The 15,777-nt window shown below is 34.0% G+C and overlaps 2 protein-coding genes across 5 annotated transcripts in view; both read right to left on the bottom strand.

Annotated features, from left to right (window-relative positions):
• The window catches only part of LOC124174724 (endothelin-converting enzyme 1-like), a 40,422-nt gene extending 37,461 nt beyond the window's left edge, over positions 1–2,961 (bottom strand). The window contains exon 1 of one of the 3 annotated variants that reach the window (XM_046554138.1): positions 2,292–2,961. The gene's annotated coding sequence lies outside the window, so the exon portion shown is untranslated. The remainder of the gene's footprint in view (positions 1–2,291) is intronic. The other 2 variants (XM_046554137.1, XM_046554135.1) reach the window with 2 other exon arrangements.
• Positions 2,962–8,024: 5,063 nt separating this feature from the next.
• Positions 8,025–14,741, bottom strand: LOC124174726 (malate synthase-like). 2 transcript variants are annotated; one of them, XM_046554145.1, is made up of 3 exons: positions 14,509–14,741; positions 14,144–14,420; positions 8,025–11,195 (listed from the first exon to the last, which is right to left on the bottom strand). In XM_046554145.1, exons 2-3 carry the CDS (start codon positions 14,412–14,414, stop codon positions 9,820–9,822), a joined length of 1,647 nt encoding a protein of 548 aa, XP_046410101.1. In that variant the 5' UTR covers positions 14,415–14,420; positions 14,509–14,741; the 3' UTR covers positions 8,025–9,819. The 2 variants fall into 2 exon arrangements, with proteins under 2 accessions (XP_046410101.1, XP_046410100.1); XM_046554144.1 differs by having other exon boundaries at positions 14,144–14,741.
• Positions 14,742–15,777: the final 1,036 nt, after the last annotated feature.

Here is a 15,777-nt window from a genome sequence, read left to right as displayed (position 1 = left end):
AGAAAACATAATATACAACTAATTTTTTGTAATTTGTGTGTTCTAGGACTATCCACGACTCCACCAAATCTCGCACCCCATTTTTCCGAGCGGCTTTGGGGATCCAACTGTCACGACGCCATTTTGAAATTTTTCGACAATAAAAAAATTTTTTAAAGTTCTCAAAGACTTATATATTAATGTATTCAAGACCGCATGTTCATAAATAAATCCGTTTTTTCAAAAAAAAATCGCAAAGTTGCAGTATTTTTTTTTGCTTGCATGGTGTACCCCCCCCTTAATGGTAGAAGACGAAATCTAGCTACAGGCAAAAATATGTCAATATAATACACGTTTTAGTACTAAAAAGACTTTTTCTATGCCAGAGCATCTGAAGGAGATTGACTGACCAAAAATCGATACTTTGCTGTAATTTTATTATGATATAGTTGTGCATTGAATATCTATCAAATTATTATATTCATAAACTACGAAGATTTCCTTTGAAATACAAGAACAATAAATACTAGAATTATAAACAAAAACTTAGACATCGATACTTCATTTCAAATCGCTTCAATTCATAGCTGAAAATCTAGTAGATTGGTTCGATTTTGGCTTATGGCGCATTTTATACAGAAGATCATTTTCAATAAAGTTACTGGATCAGTTTCTTCTTCTCCAATAGTCAATAAAATATTATCATTTATTGATCATAAGAAATATCGGTGCAATGCTGTGAAGTTAAATATTCAACAATGTCAATATGTGAAAAAAATAGCATTTCACTGTATGAAGTCGGTATTTGAATGAAATGAGCCATCGTAGAGTTAAATTTGAGGATTTCACATATTTTTAACAATTTTTAAAAGATTTGAAATGAACCAACGATATCCAAGTTTTTGTTTATAATTCCCGTTCTTGCTGAATCTATAATTTTAAAGAGATCTTCATTGTTTATGAGTATTGTAAGTAAATCGATAAATACTCAATCTACATATATTTTATGATACTCCTTACGAGTGAAAATTACGGCATAACATTCAGTTGATAAGTACAGAACTGTTACTTATTAAAAATCACTGTGTATTTTGTACATCCAATCTCGCAATTCAAATAAAACTGGGAAAACTTGCAAACTTTTGTTGTAATATATTTATTATACCAGCGGGCGGGGATGGAATCCTATTTATAGTCAAATTTACCAGTGAATTCTATTTACCGAAGCTGATTAAACGTAACTACACGTATATAATTAATCTTTCAATTCACGCTGGGATGCCAGAGCCCCACGTTTTCTCGCAGCCTTTTATTTATCTAAATATTTTTTTGGTAACAACCGCCGAGTTTTTTAGCTCTACATGATCCAGAAATATTTCTAAGTCTAAAAAAAATACAAAATTTATTTATTGCAAAAATAGCACATGTAAACAAATATTCGAGATTTTTACTTTTCCACGAAGAAAAGCATTTCCTGCTAATACACCGTGGAAATTTAAATGCCGATTTTTACACAAACTTAATACACACCAAAAAATTTTTCATCTTGTTGTTTTTGTTTATCCGCCATATTGGATCGGCCACTTTGAATTTTCGACTTTCGAGTTCATATTCGTAATCAGCGACCTATGGAGGGTACAGGAGAGGAAGACAATGTCGTATGGATTTTCAACTGGAAAATTGTCCGCCACAATGTTCCAAATAGTGGTTCAATAAGTCACCAGAATGGTGCTGATAAACAATAAGGGTTCAACTTGAACTTGGCCTTTATAGATGAAGTAAAGTATGTCAAAGGAAAGTAGCAATATATAGAAGTAGATGTAATGACTAGATTAGTTGATAAAAGTGCCCTAAATGCAATGGTCAACCGCTAACGTAGTGAAATAGAAATATACTCAATATAACCTAAAAACTTGCCACAAGACATTATTGATGCCCGATCCTGAATTTCAAAATTTCATGACGATAGATTTAATAAATGGAACAAATAACTTTATTTAATTGGAACTTGAAAATGTCATTTAATAAGTGTTTTGAAAACAGCGCCTTCACAAAGTGTATACCTATCTATCTCCGTTTAATTCTATCCTGCTCTAACAATTTTTGGCGCTTTCTTTTAAATGTGTCCCTTCCGCTACAGCAACGCCATCTCATATGTACTCTACTTTATGAACACTTTCTATACACGGACATAGTTCTCCTTACCTCTATCCTCCATACAGCGACCCCAAAAGCCCATGATACAAAATTTCAAGTGAATCGCATTTAAGAAAAAATACATGCGTGAAAGGGTCAAACAAAAGTGTATTTACCTTTGAATATACCGAAGAACCTTCGCATGTGTGAGTTGGTTGTATTTTTGATTGAAAAATCAAATTAATACCCTTGAAATAGAACTCGACTATCGATGTCCTTTGACCACTAGTACAACGTTTTTATAAACAAAATCACATGCTTAACCGCGATCTGTCAACACTCGTTTTGTCATTATTCTCCGTGTAACTTCCATTGCCTTTCAATCAAATAGGTATCACTTCCAAATTTGACCGATATGCGACTCGATTTGAATAGCAGTAGATAACTTCCGATTAGACCGCCCCTTATCGGCGTCGATTGCGATATTCAAAATCTCCGAATCTCTGCGGAATAGAATAAACTTGCCTGTGATGCGGAAGACTGTCAACTAACAATAAGTATACGTCCAGTCTTGCGACCGTTCAAGAGTAATATTCCCCCACCTCGCCTATCCGTGATTCGCCTTAGAGCTTCGTTCAATTGCCATCAATCGTGGGAGAACGCGAGAAAACAGGCTGAATACTCGGCTTCACTTTTTTGCTCACAATTCTATAATCTCCAATTTAAAGGTTGGCTGATTCGCTAATACAGTACCTATACACGTAACGTCGGAAAAATGTCCTGCGTACACTTTTGACCAACATATCCTTGATTTTTCTTCACAATTAAGTATATGAGGTCAAGAATCTTGTTATCAGCATACGTGCAACATCTATACAAAAAACAATATAACCTCATCTTCCACGAGTCTGAAGAATGCATATTCAAACGCGCTGATTGTGAATGTTTTTCGCTTATCTCGCGGGCTTTACTCGTACAATTTAGCCTCCTCTTATTCCTTCAATTGTACAGCGAACGGGTCAAAAGAACGCGTCATCGGTTACCAATTTCCTTGTCGTCTGTAAGAGTTTAAATCAACTCATTGTCAGAGCCTCTGTCTCAACGCCAGGAAGCAACAATCAGTATCCAATTTTGGTGCAAGGCAACGAGACTATATAACGTTCTCAAAACCGTTACGCGAGAATAGTTGAAGCGCGCGCGTTCCGAATTTTCAATCGATTTTAATCATCTATAGCCGCTGTATCGATACGTCGAAAAAAAACAGTCAATGGAAAATTTCAATATAATAAATAAGGGTTTAAGGAGGTTGTTCGACTTAAGTTAGATAGTTTTTTTAATTGATTCTATTACTATAGATACACTCGTTCATTTGGTTTAATTTAAAAAATTATATTATGTTCGTAAGCTAATAAGATCTGTTCAAAACGACGAAATCGATCAATAATGGAACTATACAGAGAATCAAATATCTATGCTTCGTTTGAAATTGCTTCAAAATGATTGAAAATTTAGTACATTTATTCAATTTCACTTCACGATGGCTCATTTCCTACAAATTCACTGAAACACGTTTCTTTCGTCATTGTATCGTTAAATATTTTATTTTACGATCAACACATGACAAATCCTATTTTGACGAGTCAACTTTAGAAAAATGAATCCATTTTAGAGACTTTGACGGGAATTAGCTTTTTAAAAAAATTAAGCACCGTTGCGTCGAAATCTAATAAATCTAACAGAATTTCAACCACTCTGAAACAATTTGGAATAAGGCATTGATAGTTACGCTACTGTTGGTAATTTCCGTACTTCATATTTTTGTACGTTCAAAGAAATCTCCGTAAGTTACGAATATAATAATTTGATCAATATATAAATATTTATATATAAATTTAACATAAATAGTCATTTACGTCACTGCACCGAATTTGTAGATTTGCAACCTAATTTTGTAAATTGACAACTCTTTTGTACAGCAAATGTGTAGCAAATCCATAATTATTTTCAATGTTTAGATATTCGTGTCGTCACTTTACAATGCGTCATCTGGTAAAAAAAAATCAAACTAATGCAACCAGGCTGACAACTGACCGTTGACCGTGTTTTTTCGCGTATGGATGGTATGTGACAGGTCTATAATTGGTAACGTTTCATTAATTTATTCGTCATGAGTAATTTGAAACCTCAATAATTACGATTTGCCTCTATTAAAATTAAAAACTTAGGCTATGTGGTGATAGAATGGCACCGACAACCAAGCTCTAACGCGATGAGGACATTTTCCAACACTTTTTGGACTTATTGTAGGTAATTGTCAAGAATAATTAGGGCGAATAATTATTATTTATTTGCTAATTAGAAGATACCTTTCAATCGGCACATCTTATTGACAGACAAACACATCTAAACGTAAAATAATGCCTGCTTCATTGTGCAATATAACAAAACATGTAATATTACGTTAACATAGCGTTACTTACACCCTGAATTCCGAAAAAAAGAACTGGATCAATTTAAAAAGTCAACGTAAATTCGATTCCTATACGTTGTAAAAACTATACCAAGCAAACGCATTGACCTATAAAAGTCATCATGTGGTCGTGCTCATTGCAAAAAAACGAAGCATTTTCATCTTTACTTTACTAGTTTTTAAAATATTCCATTTGTACTCTATTTGATTGTGACTCGTCAAAAAAAATGTCTAGTATCAGCAATTTAATTGCTAGGATAGTTGCAATGAAGATAATAGAATGTTTTTGCCTCTCTACAAACTCTGGAAAAAAGTTTATACATCGAATGATTCTTTTATGTAATTTGAGTTATTTATCCAATAACTTCTATTTCATGCTGAAGAAATCGTGATAAAAATTGTTGAACTGATACTTGCTCCTCAGGAATAGATTGCATTTCTTCAATTATAAACATAGGCGAATCTATATAGGTACTAAGATGTTTCACTATGTGTTTACGATAAAATGTTTCAATAATGATTGTGTATTTTTTCCAAAAAGTAATTACAGTATTCACATTTGGTAAAGAAGAACAAAGCCAAATTTGTGAATTTCATACTGTTCAATTTGGACAGGATTTGGTATAGAACAAACAGTGCTTAGAGATGTCATAGATGATACTTTTCATTCCATTTAATTCCAAAATCATATGAAAAGGATCTATTGTGAATCCATTTTTGTTTAGGTACTGGATAATCATGGTACTGGTAATTAGCTATTCCGTGATATCGACATGTGTACAACTTCTGATAAGTTGTACGATAAAGCAACAAGAAAAAAGTGAACGATACGTGCCACGCAGATAGAGAGCTCATAAATTTATAACTTGCTGTCACTTCCTTGTTTTTGTGGTGGCTACGTTGTGCTTGCTTCTGCATAATTCTAGACAACCATAACACCGGGTCATTATCCCTCCTACTATATTTCTTTTCTCTTTCCAGAGTGAAATAGCATAAAGATATCCGAGGAATAAGAGGCGGTAAAAACAATTTTCATCGTGACAATTTTGTCATCCAATAATGGGAAGCAATCCAAGTGGAAAGTGAGGTAAACTTTCATCAAATCTATAACGTTGTAATTTATTCGAATCACTTTTGTCTTATAAATTGCGTATAGAAATCGCCGATTTCTTTTGTCAATATCGTAACGTTCAACTAGCGTAACAATTCACGGATTACTGTAAAATTTCTCATGATTCGCTTTTTTGCCAAACAAAGATTAGCCCTAACTCGATCAAGATTTCACGCGAAAACACTTTTTTGGGTGTTTCAAACAATTCGTTCTGTGAGTAGCACCGTGTTTTTTCGCACCTCGCGTTTATAGCAAACTAACCTCAAACTTACACCGAGACACCAAGACACCAAACAACATCCTGCGGTAGAAGAATTTTAAAATAACGATTCATAATATGTATGCATGGGAAATTCCACCCGAAATTCAGTTATTTGAACTCTCACTATTTTTTATTTACGTCGGTATTTTTTTGTGCTGTTCTATCATCGAAAGTGAAGACCAAGAATGAATAAATAAACAATAGTGAGAAATTGGACACACTTTTCGAAAAATAATGTCCATTGTTATCTGAACGTTTCAATACATTTGACACTTTCAGTCACACATTTTTCAACTCTATCTTTTGGCCTGAATTGTGCCACTCGGTTTTTGGGGTCACTGACCAGGAATCTGATGGCTGAATTTTATAATTTTTAAATCCAAGATGGCGGATGTAAGATCGAACAAACTATCGAAATTCGATGATTCCGTCCGAAATTTGGCACTCGGGGTTTCTTGGACTTTTTGGGGTTATACGAAGTAACAAAGATCGTTTGAAGTGGTAAATAAACTGTGATAAGGCAGGGACATGGGAAATTTTTTAGGTAGGAGGCTGAGCATCCCACTGTGACTGAAAGCGTTAAACGGAAACATACAAATTTCAAGGAAATAGATATTTGTAAGCCATTTACAAAGACAAAATCATTACGGACCTCCAAAATCGGAAATATTTTATACGTCTATTTTCTAAATCCGTATAGATCTGTAACTCGAATTCGCTGAAAAGACACAATGCAAATTTTCAAAAGAAATCGGTATAAGATGATATATTTATTTGATCTTCAAAAGAATGCCCATGCAATGCGATTCTTCACTTCACCGTCGTGAAATAAAAAGTCCAAATATTGTACAGTATTCGAAGTCGAACAGTATTCTTGGAATTTGCATATTTCTGAAACATGCATTGAAATGTGCATGTAATGATTTCAAAAAAAATTGAAGTCTCTTTCTCAAGGACTTTATGTTCCCAATAAATTCGTAGACTGCTTTTCATCGTTAACCTAATTTTTTGTAGTAACATTCTTTTGAATGAGTACATTTCGAGTCAAAGAATTTTGTCGACCTGTGAAATGGGACGAAGTCAGCAGCTATCTTGACAGAAAAAAATACACCTGACAACGACATGGAAAATAGCGGCCCGGCCGGGCCGAAAGAAAAATAAGGATTTAAAACCGAAATTGCGGCATATAATATATATATCAAAATCCTGAGAATAAAGGCAATTGCTATGTCGATTGAAAACGGAACGAGTGGTATAATATCGTGAAAGTCATATCCTGCAATTTCGGATGATTTAGCAATTAATATTACCGGAAAATGTTTTAGCACGACTGCCATAGCAGTGACACGTTTAATCGATTCGTTTTGAGCCGCTTGTTTATTTAATGCGATTGTGTCCAGTTGCCATTACGCTTCAATATACAAATGTAGATGGTGATGAATTCCAAATAACTAAAGATAAAGGCTATAGGAGGACAAGTATGGGTGGGATGCCCCAGTACGGATTGTGTTATTTTTGTTTTAGTAGTTGCAACGATCAAAGATTACGATTTGCCAAGTATCAACTCTTAAAAATTCACCCTAAAGAGGTGTGAATTTATTTTCGAAGAATCAAAAAAAAAATCGTATCTTTTGAATGACCTAACCGATTTGGCTGAAATTTTAATATGTTGTAGATATCACTATAGTGCATTTGTAAAAAAAAATAAATAAAATTACCAACGCGAAACAAAATTTATAACCTCAAAAAAGAAAAGGTTTTATTTGTCTTTTTTTTTCATCACTTTGCAATTTTGGTACAAATAATTCAAGGTGACACGAGGTCAATGACTGACAGAACCTGTTATCTGTTATCATATGTAACGACAAATAGAGTTTCATACGTGTACAAAAATTTTCGTAATTGTACAATGAATATGACCTCAAAAAAAAAAAATCTTTTTAGACATTCCATTTTTTTTTTTTTTTTTTAACTACGACGCACCCGACAAAAATTTTAAAAAAATTATATATTAAGTAAAATTTTATTCGTAAATAAACTCTCATCCCCTAAGGATAACTTTTAAGCATTGGAGAATCGGGACAATTTTGTCTTGCAACTTCGAAGCGATTTGGACTTTGTTGTAAAATGATCGCATGCTATTGTCAGAAAGTGCGGTTTGTCCAGCTAGGGCCGAGTAAATAGCGTACAGATTTGTTATTTATTTATTTTACTTTTAGACGGACTTTGAGGTTATTTTCGGCAAGTTTGCAGTCTGCCTATATGAAATTACCGTATACGGAGACGCATTACGTCTTCGGATCATTATAATCTTTGCGACTCCTGAAAGATTCATTCGGATAATGATAGTTTCATTTGAGTATTCATTAGCTCTTGATATGCGTGCATTAGTTCAGGAGACATATCTCAAAGAAATGCTATTGGGATTGTGACTTTGCAATGTGTCATGTGCTGGAAAAAATAAAACTAATGCAACCAGGCCGACAGCTGACCGTTGACAGTCTTTTTCGGGCGTAGACAGTAGAACAGGTAGGTATATTGATTATGTTTAATTGATTTATGTGGCATGAGTAATTTGAAACTCCAAGAATCACGATTTGACTCCATTAACATTAAAAACTTAGGTTATTTGGCGATAAAATGGCGCGGACAACTAGGCTCTGACGTCATGAGGTCATTTTCCAATATTATGATTGTGTACATATTGCTATACCAAAATCAAGAGAGATTTCAGGTTATTCCTTAACAAATTTGTTTATTAAAATAGGCTATACACGTATCGCAATGAAAAAATGTTGATTATTCCCAATAACTACATATAATGTAATATAAAAATTTGGTTAGACATAAGATGAGTGGAGCTGTATTTAAAAGTGTCGTGAGACTGTGGCTATTCGGCTTGAAATTCCACTAAATCTCGGTAAAATTTAACATGAACCTCGTAATGAATACAACGATTCGTCTTGTTGGGTCGGGTTAATTACTATAATCCTAAATTTTTTGGTACTCAGTATCATTAAATAATACGGACTTAATCCTGGAAACATTTGATAAAGTCAAAGCGAAACCCATAACTCAAACAGTTAAAATAAGTTTTGGTTCGAAAGTCAATTTCACGTAAAAGTTAACCTTCAATCGTTTTTTATATCTAAACTACTATCTTCACAAAAAAGTTTAAATGACAAATTAGTTGAAGGCTGAATTCGCTAAAAAATGCTTTGAGAATCACGTTTGAATTAATAAATATAGCTCAGTTGTTACAATTGAGAAAAAGTAACATCTTCTCTGTTATTTAAGGAGAGGATTTCGGTGAAATTTTGACGAAAACGATGTTCTCGCTTTTGAAATGACTAGAAAAAATGTAATCAAAAACTGCTTCTTACTAGATTTTGGTAACGGTAGCATGTGTACCGGAAAAAATTTCAATCTTTTACGACGAAAGTTTATGCGTAATAATTTTTGGCAGCGGTGTGCAGGAAATCGTATACAAATAAGTGCTTTCGCATACCTATACTTTGATTACAGAGGATTGAAATTTTTTTTTCAGGACATACGGTATCTCAAGTTGCATCTTGTAGGAAGGAATTATCGATTACATCTTTTTCGGTCAGTTCAATACCGGAAAACTCTGTATAATAAAAATTTCGGCGAAGTCCCTTCTTAAATGGGAAAATTTTGAATTCTGAAAGTAGTCTCTTAAAATTAAATTTAGTACTATCGTTCCAGGGGGATTCTTTTTCTGCTACGTACGATAAGGTTTTCAGATCAAAGTAGAAAAATGTCATTTGAAACAAAACACCCAAATGTGCATGTCATCTTGAAAAAAAAAAAAATAAGCAAAAAAGCACACGTTGTTTAAAATTACAAGCGAGAATGATGTAGTCTACGAAATACATGTGCATCATTCAAGTAGGTTGTAATAAAATCAGGAAACTCTCTATGGTTGACAATTTCCGTAAACAAATCGCGAGCTGTATGTAAATTGATTTTTTCCTGAAAATTAGAGCAATACTCTTCCAATAAATGGTCAATGATTTGACAGGCATAACTGTCTACTAATCCCCTCGTTAGTAAATTTCCGTTTCCGTCCTCAAACTTCGCCCCGTGTCTTATCCACTGCCAAATCTGCGATCTTGAAATCTCCGCTGTCGCGGAGTCTTCCACAGCGCCTTTATATGCAAAATGGCCCACACCTTGCAACCAATAAAAGATGAATAAAATGGTTATCGATATGTTGTGCTTCAACCCGTCTACTGTTACGCCTCCGGTTGGCAGTCTAAGCAAGTCAGCTTCCGAAATGTCATTTGGTGTACCAGGATACTTTATCTGATTATAACTTGGCCCTCCGTAATTTTTCCATAGATTATTTATGTAGGGGACAAGCCCGGAATCAAACACCATGAAACCATCCACGCCCATTTGAATTTCTGCAAGTTTTCCATTTACTACTGTTTCCACGACTCTGTGAAACTCATCTGGATCATCTTCTGTTGGCAATAACAAAGCCGCCATACCGCCAGTTGCATGCGCACCTCGTCTGTGACAAGTTTTGACCACAAGCTCCATGTAACACTTGAGAAAGTGACGATTCATGTTAACGTATTTGTTTCTATCAGGCAAGATGAAAGACTTGTTGTTGCCAAATTTGTTTATTATCGATGCCGCGTAATCCCATATTCCGCAATTTAGTCCCAATGAGTGATCTTTCAAGTTGAACAATATTTGATCCATTTCAAATGCGCTCAAAATATTCTCAATCAGAACGCAAGCTTTTATTGTCCCGTGAGGCATGTCAAGCCTCGACTCTGTCCATGTGAAAATATCGTCCCAGAGTTTCGCTTCACTAGCACCCTCCAGTTTTGATAAATAAAAATATGGACCGCTTTCACAGTATCGCAATATGTTTGCGTTGTGAAATGTGAGTAAAACAAAATCTAGAAGAGGTCCAGGGACCTCTTTCCCATTCACAGTGACGTTGTGCTCTAGCATGTTCCACGCTCTTGGCCGCAGCATAAGAATCGGCGCTTTCCAAATTGGAAGAACATTGGACAGTTCATTTCGAACCGCCTTATACACGTTGTACAAGCCTACTATTTGATTTCTCCATGTTGGACAATGGCCATCATCAAAATCTACTTGTATGCCCTCCACATTGCAGCCGAGTGCTTTAGTAAAATGATCCAAATTTGATGGACTGACATCGCCAAGGTCTAAATGCCGGTTTTGCAGTCGTCTACCTAGAAAAATTATCAGAATATTAAATAGCGGACGTTTAATATAATCCACATTCATCCGCCATTACCATTAGATAAACAACGAACATCATTATTGTATGGACAATGTCTCCGTTAGATGGATTACTTATCCTTTGCCGCTATGCATGCGGTTATGATAATTGGTAGGTCGACTGAAATAGCCCATACAGCATGAAATTTCTCAATAAAAATCAACAAATATTTCACCCATGTACAGATTCATTCATTCGTTACCGAACGCGAGACCTGGATGAGAAAGAGCAGCTTCTGCGGACACTACGATACAACGCAATGGCTGAGGGAGTAGCACTCGTGATCAGCAACGAATAAATCACCCTATATGTTCGCTTTCTCACGATTTTCACACTGAGAAAAAGTCAGTAAATCAAATGACCAAATTTTTCAACTATCAATACGATTACTTCGAATAATTTTTCGGTTCAAGCAACCACGCATTGGATCAAATCACAATATTCGTTCATCAATTACTTAATTGTTTTTGAATTTCATATACTCCAAGATAATGAAAGTATATGTTGTATTACAAGTGCGGAGGGCGGGAAATTTCCGATGAGTGAGAGTTGTGCGATCTTGCAGCGTGAGTCGCAAAAACGAGATCAGTAATTACCACGGTCTTATACACAGGCCTGGAAACTCGCATGGCAGGGGATTTCTCACTTACAATTAGTGTGAAAAGTCAGAACTATTCCGATAGGTACGCGCATAGGCATCCATAGAGTATATCTAGACAGTATGGCCAATATGTGCATGTACTTTTCGCTGATTGGTGCCGCCGTTCTAACAGGGAAGGTATACCAGGTCGATCTCTTTGATTTTAATCTAGATCATACGTGTGTGGTGCATCTAAAACGAAGCAATACGTATTTTTTTATCGGCCATAAAACACTTTAAGGGCGTGAAACTGCCCTCCATAGATGGAGGTATGAAGCATCAATTTCGGTGCTTCATCCATAAGAAGAGAATACTTTTTAGCCAAACAAACTACAATGTTATTGTTTTTATAAAAATAATTATCGATTAACAATTATAATGTTGCTTGTCGTATCATTCGTATAAACCTGCTCTTCAGTAATTGATGATGTAAAAGTGTAATTATTATGGATCTCCAAGAATTCTTGTATCTAATAGCCTGAAGACAGAGCGAGTACTACATTAATATACTTTTAAATATTTGTTAGTGGTATTTATCAGCACAGACGAGATTGATCAACTGTCCGTATTAGAGCAGATAAAACACACAACTTACAAAAGACTACGATTATTTTCGAATAAATATTAGTGAACGCCCTGTATATGGTAGAACAATTGTATTTTTCACTAAAGTAGTCTTCCACGAATAGTTTCATTATTTATGGAGATCTTTTTCATTCGGTTTAATGCGTGAATATACTTTTATAAACCATTTTCGAGTTCAAATCCGAGTCGCTAGCATGCACAGTATAGGCGATAACGATGGCCACTATTCGTAAGCTAAAATAATCCATGCATCGATTAATCAACCCCCAAAATTGATCGAACACGACTCGATTGAATCGCTAAAAATTAATCAATTAATCGATTTTTTTGTATTTTCCTGAATCGATGCATTTAGAACAAAAATTTTGTAAATTTCAGTATGCAGCCTTCGTAGCGGAAAAGAAAATTGACAATTTATAGTTTCATTCAAAATATTTTTCAATTTCAGGTGAAAATGTTCATTTATCTTTCAGTTATTATGTCAAACAGGTACTTAATAAGTAAGACATTGATAATGATTGATACTTTAATCACATAAATTGATATTGTATTGCGTCGTTCATGGGAGTAAAAAACGAAAACCGTTTGTGACGTAAAATAATCGATTATTCTCGATTAATCGGAAAAAAGTAATCGATTTAATCGGAAATCGATTATTTTTTGTCATTCTTAATAAGCAATCCTCGATCGAGAGTAGTTGTATATCAGTGATTACTTCTGAAAATCTGCGACTGAAACGCTTTTTATTTCTCATAGGAATTTTGTTTTTTGCGGATTACAGCCGTTTGAAACTAGTAATTTGGTAGTTTCAAATGGTTCAGAACAGGATCGGCGGATCGTCATTTGATCGTCGTACGCTCGGCGGCTGTCCTGAATCATCAAATGCTACTGGATTAGCCAATGTCAAACGGATGTTATACGCAAACGACAACTTCTTTAGAAAATGTAAAAAAATTTTTAGTAGCACATTTTCACGAGAAACACATCGCATCGGTAGCCTATGGGGCTTATGATTTGGAAAAAAATTACTTTTTTCACATACCGCGACAGTGTAAACTCGTTATTAAAATGTAGACTATTTCGTTTAATTTTTGCAAACGTTTGAAATTCTTTCATTTAATTTTATTACTAAATACGTAAATCATTTTCCCTATTAATTTGGTATTAACATTAACATATTTTATACACAATGAGAATTAAAGCAGTCGTTATCATAAGAAGTTATATTCAATTGTGATATTGCCATAAAAGAGAAAAGTTTCCCTGGTGAAAATGATTTCTGCAATTTTCTACGAATTTTTCGGGAAATTGGGACATTTCGTACAATTTTTGACAACAAATTGTTTTCATAAAAAATTATTTTTAAGCATGGTTGCTCATATAAACTTGTAAATTTTCATGAAACATTATATTTTTTCAGCAAAAAAATCTACCAGCTACTGCAATTTTTAAATAAAGTTAACAATTCTTCACGGAAACCTATGAATATTTACGATTTTGTACGAAATAATACGAAATGACCCAATTTCTGTAAAAATTCGTAGAAGTAGAAATTTTCACCATGGTTACTATAGAATGTGATGGTAATAATTTGTCAAAATATGTGGTAAAAAATTTTGATGTTAAAACTGAATGAATTCATCGTCAGAGATGTTTGCTATAATTTTACGTACCCACTGGAGCTACTTTCCAATCACTGTTTGTAATGTCAGTTTCTAAGAATGTTGGTATTTTCGGGTTCCGTTTCAATTCATATTTTTTTATAAATCTCGTGTAGTAAAGTTGATCAACTTTGTCATCAAATTCTGTTATCAGATCTACCAAAAACTCGATAGCTTCCAACGTAAACAAAGCATCAAATTCCTTTTTTAAATTCTTTGGTGGAGACGCCAAAAACACATCATGTTTTTTTGCAGCAGCTAAACTTTCTTTTAACATACTCATTCTCCTCTATACAACAATTTAATAAAGCAATTTAGACAAAACGAATTATATTTTTTGATTCACATGTAGCTGTTTAATGATTATGCTCCGTTACCTTTTCAACGACTGGCTGGATTATCTAGCAGCAAAATACGTTCATTATTGTTGCTTGACCCCTGTTATCTCATATAACTGATAACGCCAATATCACAATGACAATTGCCACTTCTAACAGTATTTAGCAGAAATTAACGATCACAGAATTATTCTGGTAGTATATTGTACAAAGAAATTGATATTTAAATGCCAATTTCTTTTAAGAAATATATGATACCCGTTTTTCGTGTAGAAAGCTGGATTCATGAAGCTAGCAAGTAGCTCCGATTGCTTTAAAACTAATAAAGTGACATCTGTTGCTCATCTTAAAACGAGTCTACTGATCACCATATTTACTGTATGTAGGTAAGATAGTGATTTAATATTTGAAAACGAATCTATAAGGCTCTGAAATAATGAAAATTGATGTAAAATAGATTTCGTCACATAAAATTGACCTTGTTTTTCTTAGAATTGTTAAAGTTTGCTAGCATTTATTTAAAAAAATAGTTTATATGTCAGTTATTGTACATTTTCAGAGACAATAAGTAAATTGTATACTATTGCAAATTTTTTTAGAATTTCTTCGTTAAGTAAAGAACTTCATTTCTTCAAAAATCCTGAAATTGTTTTTTACTCTAGTCAGAACTCAGAAAAGTAAATGAAAATTATGATTACAATTATTAGCAGTGAAAGTATTTTATTACCCGAATTACTACTCATCGCATTCAATAGCTGACTAATAATTGGTCAATGATATCGGGGGTTTACTTGTCAGAATTCGATATTTCGAGGTGAACGCAATTAGTAATCTTGCCAACAATGTAGGGCCATAGTCATTTAGTTATAAAGTAATTCTGAACTAGGGATAGCAATTTTCTTATGACATGTAGGAATAAATTTTGTTTGGTGCTTTCAACATGGAAAAACGTTATAATAAAACTAAATAGATCCTATAGTCTAATCATGTCATTTCCAATGTTGTGACATGATCGATTATAAGTACATTTAAATTTATCGGGCTATTCGATTGCTCTTTTTAATATCAACTAGCGTGTTTCTTTTTCTCGGGATTGCCATTGTCCAGTTTATGCTATCTACAGTATAGCTTATTGACAATTGCGTCAAGTTTTTTTCAGCTTTCTCTGATATTCTGCACTCTTTGCTTATCCAATGCGAGTTTTCTGTTTCCTGCACTCTATCAGTAGAACGCCTTTCACCAGCAGATCGAAGAGCGGTACCAGTATTCTGCCTTAATCTCCAGTGATATATTCTATAAATATTAAAT

Source organism: Neodiprion fabricii, chromosome 2, assembly GCF_021155785.1.
Source record: "Neodiprion fabricii isolate iyNeoFabr1 chromosome 2, iyNeoFabr1.1, whole genome shotgun sequence".
Lineage (NCBI taxonomy): Eukaryota > Metazoa > Arthropoda > Insecta > Hymenoptera > Diprionidae > Neodiprion > Neodiprion fabricii.
Note: the sequence above shows the minus strand (reverse complement) of the source record. Positions and strands in the feature narration are given on the sequence as shown.

Coding starts and splice junctions, on each gene's coding strand:
- LOC124174726 (XM_046554144.1), bottom strand. CDS start 14,414: ATGAGTATGTTAAAAGAAAGTTTAGCTGCTGCAAAAAAACATGATGTG. Junction 11,196..14,143: donor TTGGAAAGTAGCTCCAGTGG/GTACGTAAAATT, acceptor TAATTTTTCTAG/GTAGACGACTGCAAAACCGG.